The 20,761-nt window shown below is 39.9% G+C and overlaps 2 protein-coding genes across 2 annotated transcripts in view; both read right to left on the reverse strand.

Moving 5' to 3' along the window:
• The window catches only part of galnt14 (UDP-N-acetyl-alpha-D-galactosamine:polypeptide N-acetylgalactosaminyltransferase 14 (GalNAc-T14)), a 54,630-nt gene extending 34,228 nt beyond the window's left edge, over positions 1–20,402 (reverse strand). Inside the window, exons 1-3 of the mRNA XM_077220622.1 lie at positions 20,297–20,402; positions 18,864–20,045; positions 11,099–11,268 (exon numbers count right to left, since the gene is read on the reverse strand). Coding sequence (XP_077076737.1) covers positions 11,099–11,268; positions 18,864–18,998 — 305 coding nt within the window. The 5' untranslated portion in view covers positions 18,999–20,045; positions 20,297–20,402. The remainder of the gene's footprint in view (positions 1–11,098; positions 11,269–18,863; positions 20,046–20,296) is intronic.
• On the reverse strand, positions 6,943–9,330 carry LOC143729772 (uncharacterized). The gene is made up of 2 exons (XM_077221168.1): positions 9,072–9,330; positions 6,943–8,506 (listed from the first exon to the last, which is right to left on the reverse strand). The coding sequence occupies exons 1-2, from the start codon at positions 9,241–9,243 to the stop codon at positions 6,993–6,995; spliced, it is 1,686 nt and encodes a 561-aa protein (XP_077077283.1). The 5' UTR covers positions 9,244–9,330; the 3' UTR covers positions 6,943–6,992.
• Positions 20,403–20,761: the final 359 nt, after the last annotated feature.

Raw genomic sequence — 20,761 nt, forward strand, 5'->3', positions numbered from 1 at the left:
TAGAATGAAACAATTTTACAAAATGTAGACAATCGCATATTCAAATGTATTCATCTCACTCAATGACTCACTTATAAAGACAGTCAACTTGTATTATTCTTGAAAGAATCAAGGTTTTGAATGAATCGGTTAAATAAATGATTACAAAGACAGTCACTTGATTCGGAATTGAAAGACTCAGTGTTTTGAACAAATCAACTGAATTAATGATAGAGAACTAACTTATAAAGACCAGCATTCAATCAGCAGAAAGAGTCACTGAAAAATCCCTACCACTAAAGCCTTGTTCACACTGTCAGTCCAAATCCGATTATATGTGTATCAAATTGAAATCTGATCTACATGATTGACTGTCCAGACTGTGTATTGCAACTGTTCAGACCCGATTTGTGTGTTCCATGACTCTCTTTCGTTTTGCGCAATATTGAAATGAAGTTGGTTTCCACAGCAATGGCGTTAAGTTGGTAGGACTAAACCAAAAACCACATGGTTTCAACAATTTGCATTATTGTCTTAAGACTGTGAAAATGTGTAGCTGCAGCGCTGGAAAACTAATAAAGCAGCGACAGAAACGGAGGCTAGCATGAACGGCTTTATTCTGCCGCACAGTGAAAGAAGTGAAGACATCTAATCACTGGACCACAGAGATGTCTCCATTATATTATCATTTTCTGTGTGACCTGCACATTGACATTGATACCAACACAATGCAACCTTGTTTCTGCAACGACGTCGGACGTGTTTACGTTTTACGTGGCGTGAGAAAGTGCACATTTACGATATATGAAATCCGATCAGAGTAGTCAGAAATGAGATTGAAATAGGATTTCAAACCACATGTGAATGTAGCTTTAAACGGATTTGTAAAAATCTGATTTCATATGATTTGTTGCCGTTCACAATTGCCAAATATGATCGGATTCCAATCGGATATGCACAAAAATCGGATTTGGACAGATTGTCTGAACAAGGCTTAAGTTCGGGTGCTGTTGGACTGTTATCAGCACTCTATTTGGCCAGTCATTTGAGGATTCAAGGCCTGAAACTAACTGTTGTATCAAATGTAACAATTTAAAATTGGAAATCCTGTTTATATCCTGCTTTCTGCAAGAAGGTGCAAAGTAAAAACGTAAGTGTCTTTCAAAGAAATTCATCAAGTCAGACTGCCGTGTTTTAGTAATCTTAAAAACTACAGGCCATCTTTGCCATGGTTATATTCCACCCCCTCCCTGGTGTTTAAATCACGGTGACTCGGAAGCCTCTTTTTGAATTGAATAAATAGCAGCTTTAATGAACAACATTTGCAAAGCTCCTGGTGCCTGAGCTTATCTGTTATTAGCCCTTGAGAAATGAAAGTCCTTCTGAATTGAGGTTCATGCTAATTTCCTCTGGTGGTGGCTCTTTTCTCTGAAGCAAAATGAGGTTCAGGCACCAGGCTAAGTGAAAGGACCAGGGTCTTGCCACAGATGGCTGTCAAAGTTTCATTCTGCATTTGATTGAATGCTCTTCCAGTTCAGCCTGAGATGTAGCATTTTGCCTTCCCCATACTGATAGGACTAAGCTCGTCTGAAGACACCTGAAGGAATGTGTAAACTGATAGAAAATGTTCAGTGCGGATGGTCCATGTTACAGTAGGTTTCTTAATGTACTCTAATCTGATCATACAGTATGAGAAAATGCACCAAGATTCAAAAGAAGCTTGTTAAAAGTGAGAATCTAAATCCTGGAAGGTGCTATTTATTGACTAAATATAGTCAACAAAAACCTTGCGTCAATACTGGCGTTCAAAGCCACAATCAAACATTGGCTCCAGCTGGAACGGTAGAATTATCCTTTGTTTGTCCAATTTCAGCTAAAGTTAATTAAGAGGTAAGGTTGGCACTTTGATTGCATTTCCTTGGAAATTTCAATATTGCACTACTGGTCAACAACCGAATGAACAATGAGTGTGGTGTTCCTACTGTAATTACAAAGGCATTTGAGTCATGTAAGAGGAAGGAAGAAACGAGGGCTACATAGAAAATAGTTGACACTGTGAAAGAGAGAGAGTATCGCATTAGAGCACTGTGCCTGCATAATGAGCCGCCTCCTCACCTTTTATCTGAGATTCTCTCAACAGTCTCCAAGCCCATGCAAGAATTATTTTATAGAGAATTATACTGTAGGCTACTGCTTTAGAGGTCCCAGCAGCTCTCTATATGATTTCTTATATAAACCTGACATATACCTGCATATTTTTGGAGACTGTGTGTGCAACTGAGAATAAGCCATGGTTAGGTTTTAGTTGACAAGGCACATTCATCAATAATATTCTCTGTTGACAAAACAGTGGTTCTGTGGTCCACGTTATTAAATATGTCTGCAATTTTCTGAAAACTCAGCGTATGATGTTTTCTAAACCCCAATGAAGTTATAGTTATTTGTTACTATTACAAGCTGTAACTTAACTGTAATCTATATAAAGCCTAGTCTGCTACTAAAGTAATACATAAATAAATAATACATTAATAAAGTTGCAATAATAATAAATATTGGAATATGCATATTTTAATTTTAATCTAATAAAAAAAAAGATTCAAACTAAGAACTTGCATTTATTTTGCAGAAAGGCAAAAAAAAATTCTACAGATTTAATCTGGGCTTAAGCTAGTTACTTAAAAACAAAAACTTAAATGACTCCTTATTCTCCTATTTCTGAACCCAAGCAATGATGTTTTGAATGTTATGATGAAAGTTCTTGTTTATTCAAGGAATGCAAATAAAAGATTCTTCAGTTGTGACTTTGACCCTGTTTAGACCTGGATTTAACCTCTGATTACACATGGACAGCACTAATCTCTCATACACATTTAGAGGTAGTCAGAAAAGCATGTGACAGTATCATGTCTGTAGAGTAAATATTTGTATGTCCTGATGTGTCTGGGACAACAGTGAAAGACTGCTTACTCATCCACTGCAATAAAACAAAGATATTTAATTTAAACTAGTTGGATAAGTGTAGCTTTAAAAGAAATACAATACATGCAAATTCTTGGGAATCCCTGTAAACATAACATTTGCAGTGAGCTTAAAAATTCAAGTATATTTGGAAGTAACAGTGTGTTGACTTTTTCTTTTTCAACATAACAAATTCCTCTCAATGAATATGAAAACAAGGGGTAACATGAGAAAATCTGTCACAGCAGATCACTTGCAATCCGATTACCCAGGATTGATGTTTATACCAGGTGTAAACAGGGTAAACATGAAAAGAATCCAGAAATAGCTGAAAAATGAACTATGGCACTCCGTCTGACTGAAGTGACATGCACTAATGAGTGAGCGACCTCCTGCAGTGCTGCAGAGGGAGAAAATGTACTGTGGCCAAGAGCGTCCCATTTCATGAGCTACAAATACCACGAGGTCATGTTGCCACCAAGAGCTGCCAAATATCACAAACAGCGGTCTCATTAAGAAGTTTATACAAATACCGGTGCAAGTGAAAGCATGTTAACAACGAAATTAATTGCTGAATATCTGAAACAGCGTTTTCGGGGCCTGAACGCTATTGAGATTGAGGAGTCACGTGCCGATGTGGGCGGGGTCTGAGCCGGTCCGCCATGATGGTAGGAGACGCTATCGGTTGTCAGGGGCAACGCCATCAGAACTTCACAGAAGCGCGACTAAACATTCAAGAGCTCTTTCATTTTTGCGTATTTATTATTTTCGCGCATTTATTATTTCGGCGGGACAGAGACGGATCTACGAACACGAGAAAGTAAAGTAATGCAAAAAGATAAGGCGAAAGAAAAGGGACCTTACAAGAACAAGCTCACACCAAGCGCAAAACAGCGGTATTTGGAGAAGCTCTCAGGCATCCAAAACATCGACCCATACGAGCTCCCTGCAGCGGAATGGCACAGAGACCTGGACCATTTACCTCCATGCACATATATGGACATCGTGAATTATCTTGTTTTTGGTGTAAGTTACTACACAATGCAGGAGTTTAAAAGCCACAAGTCTTTGGAAAGTTACGAGGCTTTCTGCTGTGGCTGGGTGCAGGACTTGGCCATCTACAAGCCTCCAGGTGGTGAAAACAGCATTGTACTGGCAAAGGTACGTTTCTTCACATGCGTTTTAGTGTGTTTTAATTACATTGCATTTAGCAGACACTTCTTGACCAAAATGACAAAGTAATTAACTGCGACTGTTTCGTAAACACTAGATTGTAACGAGATGTTCAATGTACACAAATGTTTCCAACATGTTTTGATGTAGGCTAAAGCTGTGTATGTTAAGGTATTTAGTTTTAGTAATAAAATAGTAATTTAGTCATTTGATTTTAGCCCAATGACACATACTGTACCTGGTTTTGGCAAAGTGGACAAACCAGTTCTGGGTTGGCTTGAAAAGGTTTTGGATTTTTTATCATATGTTAATTTGAAAATATATATTGTATAATTTGACTTGTTGTTTATATTTGTTTTGTTTTTATTGTATTTATATGATATTTGTACCTTTGTAATTTAATTTTTGCCATGAAAATAGCTTTGACTGCCAATGGCATTAAATAAAATAATCTGAATCTGAATCTGGGTCGGCTAGGGTAGTTAAATGTGTGATTGCAAGATGTAAATGTCCTGGTTAGATTAAAGCCATTAACAGTGTGAATGCAAGGTGTATGAGATTCAGACGAGGCTGCAGACAGATGGTAATCTAAAGTGTAGAATGTAACTTGAAATAAAAATGGGCACTTCTGTCTTAAATGCTTTTTACTGTTTCCCTAATTTATTTACCTTTATTTATTTAACAGGTCCTGCATTCACGGCGGCTCAGTGAGCCTCCTCTTACTCCATGGGTGATTTTAACACCATCGGGGCAAGTGTGTTCAGCCCACTGCACCTGTATGGCCGGCGTAGCGGAGTCGTGCACCCACATTGGAGCTCTGCTCTTCATGGTCGATGCCTGTGTCCGGCTAAAGGAGAAGGCCACGGTCACAGATGACCCGGCGTACTGGAAGCTCCCAAGCAGCATCAACAAGGTGCAACCAGAGGTTGGTCACCAGATCAATTTTATATCTGCAGCAGCCAAACGCAGATCTCTGGACAGACAAATTGATGGTGAGACCAACGATAGTCCAGCGCAGAGAACACGTATGGCCAGAACAACACCACCACCAACACCAACACCAGAAAAGCTGGCAATATTCTACCAGCGAATCAGCATGACAGGCACAGGATCTGCCATTTTGAGTGTGCTCCCTGACTACTGTGAGCTGTTTAGAGATCCTGTTCTGCCCATTCGGAGCCTACAGTCTCTGGTTAATGGAACTGGCCTTAATAGGAGTGACCTACCTGCACTGCAACAGCACTGTCAGACCATAAAGATCGTTGCAGATGTGTCTGAGGAACAGGCAGTGCAGATGGATAGACGGACAAGGGGACAGCACACGTCATCCCTTTGGTTTGCTGCACGGGCAGGGAGAGTCACGGCCTCCTCGATGCATAGCGTCTATGGAACAGACCTCAGTTCTCCAGCACTCTCCATCATAAAAAGGGTGTGTTACCCAACTCGTGGGCCAGGAACAGCTGCCACCAGTTGGGGAATCAGACACGAGGAGACAGCGAGGCAGGCATACACTGCCCAAACAGCACACCAGCACACCGATCGACAAGTGCAAACCTGTGGTTTTTTTGTCAACCCGGCCTTCCCACAGGTAGGAGCCTGGCCAGATGCCATTGTAACCTGCACCTGTTGTGGGAAAGGCTGCGTGGAGGTGAAATGCCCAGCAAAATACAAGGACTGCACAATCCTTCAAGCTTGTTCATCAGATGACCGCAACTTCTGCTTACATGTAGTTGATGGTCAGGTGCACCTTAAAAAGAATCACCAGTATTACACACAAGTCCAGACCCAACTGTTTGTGACAGAGAGCTCCTACTGCGACTTTGTAGTGTGGACCATGAAGGATACTGTGATTCTGCGCATAGCTCCAGATAGTGATTTTTGGAATGCACGACTACAAAAGGCACAGGACTTCTTTGTGATGGTGGCTCTCCCTGAACTTGCTGTGCAATATTTCACTATCCCACCTACCTCTCAACCATCATCTGGTCACAGCATGCTACGAGAACTACAACAGCAACAGCCACAAAAAGTAGTTGGGAAGAAGCCTGCCAAAAAAGCAGCCGAGAGAACAAAGGAAGTGTGGTGTCTATGTGCCGGACCAGAGGAGGGTGAAATGGTGGCCTGTGACAACGAGAACTGCCCAGTCCAGTGGTATCACTTCAGTTGTGTGGGGCTTGTGGACAGACCCTCCGCTGACACGCCATCGTTTTGCCCTTCTTGTGCTGAATAGTGTTTTTTTGTTTGTATGTTTTTTGTTCTTTTGCACTAATAACAGTATTATTATTTTATTATTATTACTTGTTGTCCATGTTTACATGCTGGAAATATTTATACTTTGAATGCACACGTTCTTTTGTACTTTTTTTGTGTTCTTTTGCACTGTTTTTGTGTTCTTTTTAGGGCTGCATAATGATTAATCGCGACGAATCGTTAGCAGAATAAAAGTTTTTGTTTACATCATATATATGTGTGTACTGTGTATAATAATTATGTATATATAAATACACAAACAGGCATGTATAATTTTAAGAAAAAAATCTATTTATATATTATTTATAATATAAATGATATTTAAATATAAAAATGTAAATATTTTTACATGCATGTGTGTATTTATAAATACATAATTATATTACACAGTACACACACATATATGATGTAAACAAAAACTTTTATTCTGCAAACGATTAGTCGTGATTAATCATTATGCAGCCCTAGTTCTTTTGCACTGTTTTAGTGTTATTTTGCACTGTTAACTTTTCCAAGAGATTAACCCCCCCCCCCCCCCCCAAAAAAATCAGTTCTCAATAAATATTGTAAAGCCATATCAAGTTGTTTCAAGCATTTATTTCAAAGAAATTAAAAAGTAATGAACAAGGCACTCAAACAACACTTTTGCACATGTTCGTTAAGGCACAACAAACAGTGACAATCTTATCTAAAGGCATTAGGTTTTCACCCTCACATTTGACAAGCATGTGCACAGGTAAGTGTAAGAATTTGAATTTGTTGCGCACAACACCAATCACCCTCTCAACGTGAATTCTGAGATGTGCTATTGCCCTACTCTCCGCTACATCTTTCGCCTCCAGCTGTGCACGACCCTTTGTGAATGTAGGTATTTTTACTTCAGCACACATCATGCCCACACTTTCTCTTATATTAAAGCCCCTATCTGCCAGCACAATGTCACCTGGTAAAAGTTTGTTCAGGAAACCACTGTGCTCAGTTATATGCTTGTCACTTGTGCGCCCACCCCACCCGTTCGATATGAAGGAAATGACACCCTGGGGCGTGATCACAATCAGGTACTTCATTGTGTATGCGTGTTTGTATTGAGAGAAAGTCTGTGCCATTGCCAGTACATTTGAGGGTTTCTCGATGAACACCTCGAAGCAGTCCACAATGGCAGCCACATTTTTCCCAAATGACTCCACAAACTGGTGTGGCATACTGGTCAATAAGCATTCCCTGCTTGGCCAGTGCACCAATGGACACAGCTGTGCGTACATCACTCCAAGGGTATGGTGAAAGGCATCGGCGACTGTTGTCCTATGTACTCTAAACAGATGGCTGAGGTGCTGTATTGGAAGGTCTAGTCTGAGGCGCATTAAAGTCAATAGGACAAGCTGGAAAGGTGAGAGCTTCTTCATCCTACCTTGAGGCAGATATGGAGTGAGGGTGAGTAGAAGTGTCTGGAACAATGCAAAGTTTGGAAGCCCCGTGTAATACTTTACTGTGTTATCATCACCACTCAGAAAGTTCTCATTCATCCTGTAGTCATCAAGCTCCCGCTTCAGCTCTCTGTTTTCTTCCAAGAGATTGTTAATAACATCACGTCTAGATGTGCAGAGTCCACATTCCATGTCCTGGGCTGGCGATGGTGGCGGCTGCTGGTGGTCCTGCTGGTGGTCCTGGGCTGGCGATGGCGGCTGCTGGTGGTCCTGGGCTGGCGATCGCGGCGGCTGCTGGTGGTCCTGGGCTGGCGATGGCGGCTGCTGGTGGTCCTGGGCTGGCGATGGCGGCGGCTGGTGGTCCTGGGCTGGCGATGGCGGCTGCTGGTTGTCCTGGGCTGGCGATGGCGGCGGCTGCTTGTGGTCCTGGGCTGGCGATGGCGGCGGCTGCTGGTGGTCCTGGGCTGGCGATGGCGGCGGCTGCTTGTGGTCCTGGGCTGGCGATGGCGGCTGCTGGTGGTGGTCCTGGGCTGGCGATGGCGGCTGCTGGTGGTCCTGGGCTGGCGGCGGCGGCGGCTGCTGGTGGTCCTGAGCTGGCTGTGATAGCCGCTTTACTTGTCGCTGATATCTCGCTCCATCTGTTTCTTTAACGTCATTGTGGCCTAACCGCAGGGATGGTGTCCAGTCAGGGTGGTTCTCCAACATCTCATATGATGGTTTACCTACAACAGAATAATTAGATTATGAAAAATCTATGTAATCAATGCTTTAAAATGGCAACAAGGTAGCATAATGCCATGAACATAATCTCAACTATTTTTTAGTCATTTCATAAATAATCTCATATAATGGTTTACTACAAAATAATAATTAGATTATGACAAAAATATATGTAATCAATGCTTGCTTTACACTGCCATCACAGAACACATGCAAAATAAAGATAAATCCTGAGAGGGTAACGCTAACGTCAACTCATGGTATGACAAAAGAGCTCAGGGGGTAAATTACACAAGACAAAAAAAGGTTAGTGAAATTGTGGTGTAGAGAACACTACAGCGACCACATTCCACCAACAAGGTGACAATGTCATGAGCAGAATCTCAACTACTTTTTAGTTAACATTAATGGTTGGCCATTGAGCATTTTTGAAGAGGCAACAGTTTGTTAGATAGTTAGCTAGGCAGCAACTTCAGATGCACTTCAGGGTTTGCAACAACATTAGGTAACCTAAGTTCATTTCGTAGCTTTAAGAGACAACATAAAGAAATTTTTTAGAGAACGTACCCGAGTGAAAATGCAGAGAACACACTCTCATCGACTGGGGGGTGAGATCGAAAGTAAGGTCCTTTCTTCTTATTGCAGCCAACCAAGCAATCCGGCGTCTCCTCGTCAGGTCAGAGACTTGCTCTCCCTGATGCTGTGTCCATTTCGGTAACCTAAAAAAACTGTATTCCATTCTTCCTATGTTTTCCAAATGTATCGTGTGAGGTACTGGAGCAGTTTTTAACGCAGCAGTGACTTCCTGGCATGGTAAAACAGTGTGGAATTGCGAGAACCTCCTCTACTACCGAGTTAACAACACACGTAAACAATCTTGTTTTGCCGCCGAAATCCTGCCAACATGGCGGAGAGGGTGAGAATCCCGCGAGATCCCGTGATATCGAGGGGAGGGGCTCTGTACCATGACGACAACTCCTCACTCTCAATTGAAAATGGGTTTCAAAGTGCAACATTTTTAAACCGATGCCTTTACCGTCTCCATGTAAACAACAAAAAAGTGAATTTATGAAAACCGTGACGTCATGTGCATGCCTATTACATGCTCACCCATTTTTTTTACATGTTCGCCGGGTGTTACTTGACAAAGTAACATTGCCAATTGCTGGCCTGTCATGCATAATACAGCCTTTTTAGTCATTTTCGCAGATCTGTTTGAACGGGGATTGTTTTGACAGCGCTGTCGTCTGTTTTTAGTTCATTGTTGTAGTGAAAACATACCCTTAGTTTATATTATACATTTGTTAGTCATTGCATATGGAAGAGGGTGAGAAAAATATGTTTGTGGCACAAGTACACTGAAAAATTTTAGTTTTGTGTGCAATCACTGAATCACAGGAATTCTATCAAAATCTGTTCAAAAGTTGTAGGTCAGTATGATTCCTATTACTATTATTATTCAGCAAGGATGCATTAAATTTATCAAAAGAGACCTTTATAATGATACAAAAGATTTCTATATACAAAAATACTGTTCTTTTGATTTTTCTAGTCAAATCCTGAAAAGAAAAAATTCAGTTTCCACAAAATTTGTGTAGCACAAGTTTTCAACATTGATAATCATAAGAAACGTTTCTTTAGAACCAAATCAGCATATTAGAATGATTTCTGAAGAATCATGTGACCCTAAAGACTGGAGTAAAATTCAGTTTTGCCTTCACAGGAATAAAATACATTTTACAGTACATTAACATGGAGAAGTTATTTTGAATATTTCACAATAGTACTATTTTACTACAATTTTGATCAAATAAATTCAGCCTGTGTAACACCGTGTCCTAACCACATGCGAAGCAATAAGATCACAGTGACAAATTATTTGTCTGTTTACACCAGACCAGACGCGACTATGGGACGGGATAAAAATCACAGCCAATCAGAAGAGCGGGTGGTAGGGCTCTCTCAGCAAGCTCACAGAACTCGCAACGAAATGGTTAAGTACATCAAATTCATGAATATTACACCATTTTAACATTATTAAAAATACATACTGAGTTACTGAAACAATCGTTGTCATAGCATACACTTGTCTGTTAACAATGAGCGTTCTTGTTCGTTCTTTTATTTATTTTGAAGATCTGAGGTGAATTGTTTCTTGTACGGCTATAAAAGACACACAAAATGATATTCAAACTCACACAGATGCTTTTAACATTAGATAAAGCGCATAAACAGTACCTGAGATTATCATACTTTGTTGGTCCGGCTTTGTTGGTCCGGCCAAAAACTCTGATTAACATGGAAAAGATACCTTTTGTCACGTGTCGCAGCGCTTGTAGTTAGGACACGGTGTAAGAGACTTCTTACAAAAACATTACAAATCTTATCCACCCAAACTGTAGTGTAAATGCATCTAGTATAGCATACTGACCTTAAAGAACCTGAACCACAAATATTTTTATCTTAGTACATCTTTCATCAGTTTCTAAAAGTTTTCAAGAACTCACAGATGCACCTTTATTAATTTCATATGAACCGTGTGGGTATTATATATAGATCACACACACACGCACACGCACACGCGCAGGGCTTACCTGTAATGCCGGGTGTCTCTAAGTGCTCTGTTGCTGGGGATTCGCTCGCTCTCTCTTTGATTGAAGGCATACAGACTGTAGGGGTCCTGGCCTGGCTTCCATTTGTGAGCATTGAGGTAACTTTTCTCTTCAAACTCTTCCAGCAGGTCATCCCACTCAGCATCTGAAATCTACAACATAATGTAAACACAGCAGTCAGATTTATTGTAATCATTTAGTCTATCCATTTTTCGCTGTCTGTTGTCTTGTTCAACAAAAATACTGGAAGTCTAAGACACTTCAGTTGCATAAGTTAACCGTACAGGTCTGACCAAACAAAAAGCCTAGCATCTCAGTGTTTCAAATCTAAACAAAAACAAACAAACAAATTAATGAATAAATAAATAAATAACATAAATAAATAACTGCAAAATCCACTTTAAAATGAGCATGTTCAGTTAGTGAAAAGAAACGTTCAATAAACTATTTAAAAGAGTGGGGAAAGTAAATAGAGTGGCTGTAAGCAATATTCCCAATTATCATAAGAAAGTCATTAATATTTCAGTGTTCTACAGCACCATCACACCAAAACCCTTGAAATATAAAGCACATGGCAAGCAGTAGCCTCATATATTGAGGGTTGAACACACTACGTCTTGGAATCCATGGAGGCCATATCAATCATTATTTAATAAATGTCCACATTCTGCACCGACAGCAGTATGAGAGTTTCCATGTTTTCTCACTTATTATTTCCTTGAGCTTTTTTGCTGATGTTAGACCATTAAGGGGGCTGGAGGCTGTTGGTTATGGTTGGGGCAAGTGATTACCCATGCCAGCAGGTTGCTAGTTTCTCCCTAGACGCCTGTATGAATGCTGACTGATGATGTGCTTCCTACTGATGATGCTACTACCCTCCATGGAAATAATTTCAACTAGCATTGGTATTTGTGTAGAGATTCTGCTTAAAATAATAGAGAGGGTTGTTACTATGAAAACACACATCATAAATCAATAACCCATGATCATGACCGGTGCAGTTTCAGAGGTATTGCAAATTAGGACTTAGGGGGTACAGAGAGTTTTTTTTTTTTTAAAGCATAGATTTTCTCAAAATTTATAAGCCTTAGTGAAGCTTGTGTACAGACATGTAAAAATGTTTTAAAAAATAATAAAAATTATATATATATATGAAAAAAAATACCCAAAAATAAAAAAAATACCTGAAAGTCATCAAGCAAAAACCAGTTCTCACTTTGAATATTATCAAGACACATAATTTTTTACAAGTTAAAAGAGTTAAGAGTTCACCAGTGAGCTCACATGCCTTTTCACATTATTGCGTGTGTGGTGGGAATGTCATGGCCCGCTGCTTTACAACAGCCACAACAGCATCTGTACAGCCAGTAATAGAGGTAGGTAATTGCACATGTCTGTTTCTTTAGACTGTTTAGCATGATAATGGCTGGGCTTTTAATTCAGCTCGCCAATTCAGTTTCCCTATTCGTATTGGAATCTGATATATTGGCGATTTTTTTTCTCTCAAAACTGTTGGTTTCTGTCTATCATAAAGTCAAGCTGATATTAAAATGCAGAGACACATTTTGATAATAAAAAATAATATGTAAATAATATCTATTTTTCAAATCAATTCTGAATAATTAGCGTGCCCCCCCCCAAAAAAATTTTTCAGCCGTAAATCAATTATAAATGTTAGACAGATTATGTCCATAACCTGTCTAGCAATGTATGTTTCTGAAATATAATTAAATAACGGTCTGTATTTTGAAAAACATCTATCTTGTTTTTGTCATCTGACGCAGCGGCAGAACCGTGGGAGGCCGGTATGCACAGCCTTTTTCTGCGCTGTCGTCTCCATCGGTTTACAAACATGTCTCCATTATATTGTCATTTTCTGCTCGTCCGGCACTTTGCAACAACACAGCTCGTTTCGCCAGCGAATTTCAGAATTTTTCTTTTAACAACGTCTGACGTTACGTTTTACGTGGCGGCGTGAGAAAGATATATAAACCATGCGAAATCCGATGAGATCACACATATGGATGTAACTTGACACAGATTTGTAAAAATCACATTTCATGTGATTTTTTGCCATTCACACTTAGCAAAATCTGATCGGATTTCAATACGTACCAAAATCGGATTTGGAATGACAGTGTGAACGTAGCCTTTGTATGTCTCCCTTATGCTGGGTACACACCAAAAGATTTTATAAGATTTTCAAAATGTGATAGACCACAAACATGAGGACAAAAAAATCCTAGATTTAACCGTTTTTGCTCCTATAGTGTGTGGTGTGCCATGATGTGACAAAGACAGCACACCACACATGAACAGATTTTCAACCAGAGTCTCGACTGCGAACAACACAGGAGATCTCGCAAAATCTCGCGAGATTTCAGAATAAGCATATGTAACCCCCTTTTCACCCGGGTCCCACTCGACCCGCTCCGAGCGGGCCTCGAACCCGGGTCTCCGGCATGAGAGTCAGGCGCTCTAACAAGGAGGCTAAAGACTGCAGCCCCTAGCATCTGTCGCTAGAGCGCCTATTGAGATCAGAGCAGTGAGGTTTTACTCGCACAGCAACTACTAGCTGGCCTCCGTTACACATAGCAGACCATCTGCAGGAAGAAATTGCGATGACAGTGTTTAGAATGATTTTCACATAAAATTCACGGAAAAAAAAGAGAAGGGTTTGGGTGAAGTCATGAAGTCTCTCTCTCACACACATCATGTGTACTGGTACACCTATCCTTATATGGAAGGGTTTTTATATTGAGCTAATTACATTTTCTATTCCCAACCTATTCAACACAGAAAACTTTCAGCATTTTTACATTTGAATAAATATGGGTCCTCATAATGTAGGTCAAACCACACACACACACACACACACACACACACACACACACACACACACACACAAAAAAAAATCTACTCTGTTGCTATTTATCTGTTGCCGGTAATAACATTGCAGAAATTATTTCTGACCAACTCTTCTCCTTGTCCAGTCTATTACGGTAGGTTTTACACGACGCGTTGTACAAACATTCATGCTGTTGCCACAAATCAACAAGCTGATCCTCCATCTCTGCTGTCCACATCAATTTTACTTTGTGCTGCGCATTACTGCGTTTGTTATGCTTCCGTCTTCCATCATCTCGCTTTCTGATTGGATATCGTTTCGTTTCACGAGATAATCTCCAGAGCGTGCGCATGTTTGTCCTCGGGGTTCCCCCACACATCAGGATTTTTGATCGTAAATATTCAACATGTTGAATATTTAGGATTCACGATTGGGGCGGCTCCGACGTTCTTCTGAGCAAGTTCAGACACTCTTAACACACCTCACACCAAGGGAAAATCTGATAAGATAATCGGGACATAGCTAGGATTGTCGGAAGGGGGGAAATCGGCCCAAAATCAGCCCGATTATCTTTTGGTGTCTACCCAGCATTATCTAACACACCTGAGCTCATTAATAGAGACTGCAAGACCTGAAGTGGGTGTGTCCGATAAGGCCTGGGACAGACGGTTTTCAAATCTTAATCAGTTTTAAAACTGCGGGAGACCACAAACAGAAGGGCAGTTTCAACCGATTTTTAGCATTTTAATCCTCTGAATGCACACACTAGAAGATTCGTCTGAAAAGTGAGACACACCTGTCGATTATAGTAACATTTTCACAGTGAGAAGAGATCTCAGAGAGACTCACAAGATCAAAGGTGACTTGAGAAGAAAAAAAGACGGATGACGATCGAAGTCGTCAGCTGGTTCTCCTGGCGTGAATTTTGGGAACAAAACTTTTGTCAGAGTTGTAAATATGAAACATTTTTGATATGTATGATTTGGGATTGTGCGGGCTCCGACGCGATCCGGAGCAGTAAGATAATTGTAATGACAACACTTGATCTTTTGGACAAGAAGTTGTTTGCAACAAGCATCGAATCGGGCCACAGCCCCCGTTCGCTTGGGGGGTGCAAATTGGGCTCAAAATTGTGCTTAAAATCTTCAAGTGTGGCCAGCCTGAGGAAGCCATACAAAATGTGCAGTGCTGGGAATGATCGAGGACAGGATTGAAAACACCTGAACTGTGTCCAAAATCTCATACTCTCTTGAGTAGGTTCTTATTTTTAATTAATTACTTCACAACCACTAAAAAAAAGTGTTTTTATAGTATGAACATGTTTGAATGTAATTCAGAAGTACCACATTCACCATGTTGTCATCATCAAGTGACCTTATCAGTGTCAGTTGCGTCACGTCACCACCATTCACAAAATCCTCTCCTGTGGCCTCATGGGATAGTAAAGTGCCTATAGTATGCATACTTCAGAATCTTACCGGAAGAAGTGTGCCATCCGAGTTTGCCTACTCATTTATGAATACTGTGAATTCGGACATACTTCTTTTGTCACATACTGTTTTTCGTCTACTATATAGGAGGGAAGTACGTGATTTCAGATGCAGCCTTGGTGTAGACAATCAGCACCTATAGTGATAGGCTAAATATCTATAACATTTATCTCACAAAACAAATCTTTTAAAGTAGGCAATTTAAAGTTCCAAACTATACTTTTTAAAAAAAGGGATGAATTTAAAAGTACTACCACAAAAAACAAACAAAACAAACACGGTAAACCCTTTTGGGGGGTAAACTAGGCACTGAGGTTACCTAGTTTACCCCCCAAAAAGGGTTTACCGTGTTTTTGTTTTTTTGCAGTACAGTGGACGAATCAACTACACAATCCATAGTTCTTTATTAAAGATTAAAATTAACAGAGTCCAAATTCAATTGCTATTTATTTTCAGATATCATAATTAACACTCAAATAAAAAATTATGTGTACAAACATTTAAACTACACAAGAGATAAACAATTCAAATGCACTCCGACCCTGCCGCTTGCGACAGCGATTTGTCACGCCACATTTCATGAGAAAACCAGCAAAATTTGAAAGCTTATTGTTAATGTTTAAAGCTAGTTATTGTTATGTTCGAGCTAAAGATTAAATGACAAAAGGTGAGAGCGCAAGTAAAAATGTAACATTGTTATTCTAGACACTTTAGGATTGGGGCACAAAGACACGCCGCAAAATGAACTCTTTTAATGATTAAGCATACTTAGTGATAGAAACAGAATTTAATTAGCGCTTGAAAAAAAGATGACAGGTTCTAAATCAATGTGTCAAATTTCCTATCTGCATAACAATTTTATTCGCCTCCAAAAAGGCAGCGTTCGCGCACCCACCCCCACGCTCCCCGCTGAAATGATTAACTCCTTGATGCTCCACAGTCACTGATCAGGGCATTTGAGCTGTGCCACGTTTGGGGCTCAGTGTCCCCCGGGCTCCCACAGAGCTCAGCCTTCTAATGAGAAGAGGAGGAAAGACTGAGGAAGTGGTAATTGGATCCTCCCTGTCCTGTCGTCTGTACTCTGTATGTGTGGTTGTGTGGGTCCTTTTTATAGAGCATTCTACACCACCAAAGCCTCTGCCCTCTTGCAATGCACAAAAACCACACATCAGAACTCTCCTAAGGCTTCTTTTGAATTCCAGCTCCTTTTTTAAGGGCCTCAGCACACTCTCAGCAGGTACAGAAGTCATGCATGACTGTAAAACTGGTCTGCGGTAGGCTATACTGCATTAAAATGATTCATTCTGATGTTCTGTCAGAATTCATGTGCAAGCAAATGATGAGTCCATCAAACACCATCTGTCCGGTCTAACACCTCAACACCAGTGACACGAAGCCACCGTGAATATACCACACAACAACACGGTCTACTTGTGTAATCTGTATTGTGGGACATATCTGCCATGAATCACGGTAATAGCAGATGTCATGGGTGATATCTCAGTCCTCCCTTACCATTATAAAGATAATGCATCACTCTGCTGATGGGGGAGTATCTACCCATCGAATCTGAGTGAGATGTCAACACCATTTGATGAATGGTTTGAACACACCGGCCACCGTGACACACACCGCATTCACCTCAACAGCCGATGTGCCAACCCTGTATTTCATATTCCTCCTCGCCAATAACAGCTATTTCAGGTTCGGCCTTCCCTGTCAGGGTTATTACAGAAAATAGATATTGAAGCAAACCGCAAATGGAAACATGTTGTTCAACACAGAATACTAAAGCAGACATTTCTCTGCCAGCACTTAGTTTTATTTAAAGACGGAGTGTCTGAAAAAATCTATCACACTGCGGTTTTCAAGGCCACATCAACTGTTTACTTGTTTTTAGTTTTACATGCTCGTCTCACACAAGGGCGTACGTACATTAACATAAAAACTTGAGAATAAAAAAGTAAAATCCATCACTACTCAAGCATTCACCAGCTAAGAATATTTTCTGTTTCTTCTGAGATGAATCCAGTCATTATACCATAAAAAGTCAATCATTGTCTCGATACAGATGTAAGGAGCACATGCTAACTGTTTTCATATTTCCGTGCCTATAGAGTGTTGTTCAGCGTTGTGATATATTGCAACATATATCATGTTTCATACCCCATTACCCTCAGTGATACTTTATTGTCATATACCAGCCGCTGTTTCAGTGAAAAACTGACTTACAAGATGTACAAGAATTTGCTGCAGATTTACACATCCTACAGTAACAATACAGCAAGTAGACCTTTTTATTAAAGCAACAGATAAGAGCATAATCTCACTTTATAATGTTGATATTCATTGACCTTCTGTTCCCATTACTTTCCATCTTAGTCGGGACAGATATATTGAACAAAATAGTGGAATTATTGATTGATTGAGTGAATTTGATAGATTTAAGTTCTTTAGTATCAGTTTTGTCTCAGATGTTTCTCCTTCAATGCCTTACGATGAATAAAATGGATTCAAATCAGACAGCTGTTTACAATAAAAAAAAGAATATAGATAAAATGAATGTGGATGGCATATAGCTCACATAATTTGATTTTGTAAGGAATTTGAGTTCAATCTCAGACTGGTATATTTTTTTGCAAACCATTTGAGACTCCTTTGAAACTCCAGAATAGGAGAACCACATGTGAGATCAATATTTGTCAAAATAAAATAGTACAATTATGAAATAAAGCCTAATAAAACTCATTGCTGCATGTCTATGAGAAACAAATGACAACGGAGATCTGTTTCGTGGTAACGTTATGTCTTTCCTGTGGGAAGTCAGAAAGTGGCTGAACAGTTTCTAGAGCAAATGTCATGGGTACAAATGGTATTGGCTCATCTATAGCCTTAATTACGAACTATTTAAATATTTACTTTACACTCAGTAATCTAGATTGAATATCTGCTTCCTCATAACGTTCAAACTAATATATTGAAGCTGTTTCCATGCGTCCATCATTCTGACTGATAGCAATTAATGTTTCAATAGGAAAAGAGAAAAAAAACATTATAATAGAAAAAATGTGTCAGCAAACAATGTGAAAAGGTTATCGCCAAACACATTGTTTCGTCTCCCAATTGAAAAGTAGGCTATAGCAATAGGCTAAATTTATCCTATTTCAGAAAAGGATTTCTGAAATGTAACGTTACTCACCCAACAATAAAAAGGATTCTATAACGTTATGCATTGGACAGTTTTGTTCTTTATTATCGGCTCAGATATCAAAAAAGTGACGCACCCATACAAATATTTTTTCTCAGAGATAGAAAATTAAGGCATTAAATAGTTACTGAGAGATCTTAAAAAACAATAAACCAACCAATTCAAGGCATTTGTTCTTTGAGGTTATGATGTATCACTCACCTCTTTTACTTTCGGTTGCTCGTTTCTTTGGTCAGGTAGTATTTTCCGGCTATTCAGCAATATGAAATAGAGTAAAGCGGCTATCCAAAACAGCGCTGCGAGAGCTAAAGTCAGCTTTCGAGAAAGCCTCTTCATTTTCAAAAGGCCGTTAACGATTCATTTCAGTTTGAAAACCATTCGCGCGCTCCTCTCTCAGCGAACGAAAAGGCGAATTGTGTCCGCGCGCTGCGCTCGCGCACTTGCCGGTAGTGCCTAATATCCAGGAATGAGGCTGTTGCTCTCGTGCGCAGCGCGCTGACTTGCTGAGACTGTGAGTGACGCTGGACGCTGTCCAGGGCGATTAAAATCATCCTGTGTAGCCACCGACAAAATGTGAATGAGTTTAGCACCACCTACCGCGGAACGGAGCTTTCACGGACCTGCCTGTTCCTGATTCGCTTCTAATAATTGACTCGCTCTTAATTTCTCTCCGTTATTTGCGAAATTGGCTTACAATAAGCAGGGGTCCCATTGCCATGGAAAGCCTGACAATATCAGAGGATTTTGTCAGTGGCGATTTCTAGTACTGGAAAAGCCATGCAAAAGCATAAAAACTTAAATGGAAAATCATGTAAACATAAATGGCAGGAACATGAATGGAAATTCATTCCCACTTCAGATAGGAAAGGTCTGTTTGATTACAGGCTACATGAAAAGTAGGCTACTAACGTTGTTTTGATTTTAAGTGTAATTTAGGAATCACTTTATCTGAATTAAAGGAATATGAAATACTGTGTTATATAAGAATAACCACAATAATAAACCAATATTGAAATCCTGATTTACAGAAGTATCAGTCCACAACCAACAAAGCAGAACAGGTAATTTTGTTTGTGAGTACATACTTTACTTGCTATAAAGTGCCTCAAAGAAAATGTATTTGATGCTCCTTGAATACATTTAATTTACACGTGTACATTTTTCCTTGACTCCCGGATGTTGCATAGTGCCAGTCAATCAGATTGGAACAAAGGATTGCAGCTGGCTCTTGACATTTTTTTAGCACAACATGCATCAGACAGCCAGTATATATAGCCAACACACTGTGGGCGGTCATTGGACGTGCCGTCTGAGGCTGAGATTAAGTTGATCCATCACCATTTTATCCTTGAAACGGGGCACTTAACCTCAGGAGGACTATCCCTGAAATATGTGCACTGTAAGACACTGAGGACAAAAGTGCAGCTAAATGACAAATTATTAATTAAGCTGTGCAGTACAATCAAGGACAAGGATGTAAATCAATTAAATCATCAGCTATATTGAAATATTAAGCTTCTTAGGAAACAAGTATTTCCCTATGATGTACAGAAGTTAAAAGTAAATAATTCACTAAAAGTCACAAATTAAACTGATAAGACCACCTGTAAAGAATAAGTTTGAACGATACAGACCTATTATGCAGGGTCTGTAGTGTCTAAGATTCATCCTTGTTAGTGTCTGCTGAAGCATGACCGATATATCAAAGCACATAGTTGGTTTCCTCTTCAGTCGCTGGGCCTGAGGGAGCACATTAGCATAGTTCTAATTAGCTCTTATCCCATATGCCAAAGGTTGAATATGCAGCTCAGGGAATATTTTCACAGAAACCTGAAAAACTCTTTTAGTTATGCTACCCACTCTCAAATTTGAGCATATTCTCTAGTATTGTGGAGAGTGTTCGTGACACACTTGTTCTATATGTGCCAAGTCAGTGTTGCGAATGCTACCGCAGTTGAAAACCATTAGCTTATTCTTTGTTTGTTTATTCTGCAATTCATCTCTTACACCTATTAAAGTCAATGTGAATTGCTTTTTCAAACCCATTTCCCCACCCCTCACAATTTGACGTCGTTGAGAGTACACTGCCTTTCAGTTGT

The sequence above is a fragment of the Siphateles boraxobius genome, unplaced genomic scaffold (genome assembly GCF_051911475.1).
Source record: "Siphateles boraxobius isolate OS27281-9 unplaced genomic scaffold, OSU_SipBor_1 8, whole genome shotgun sequence".
NCBI classification, from domain to species: Eukaryota; Metazoa; Chordata; class Actinopteri; order Cypriniformes; family Leuciscidae; genus Siphateles; species Siphateles boraxobius.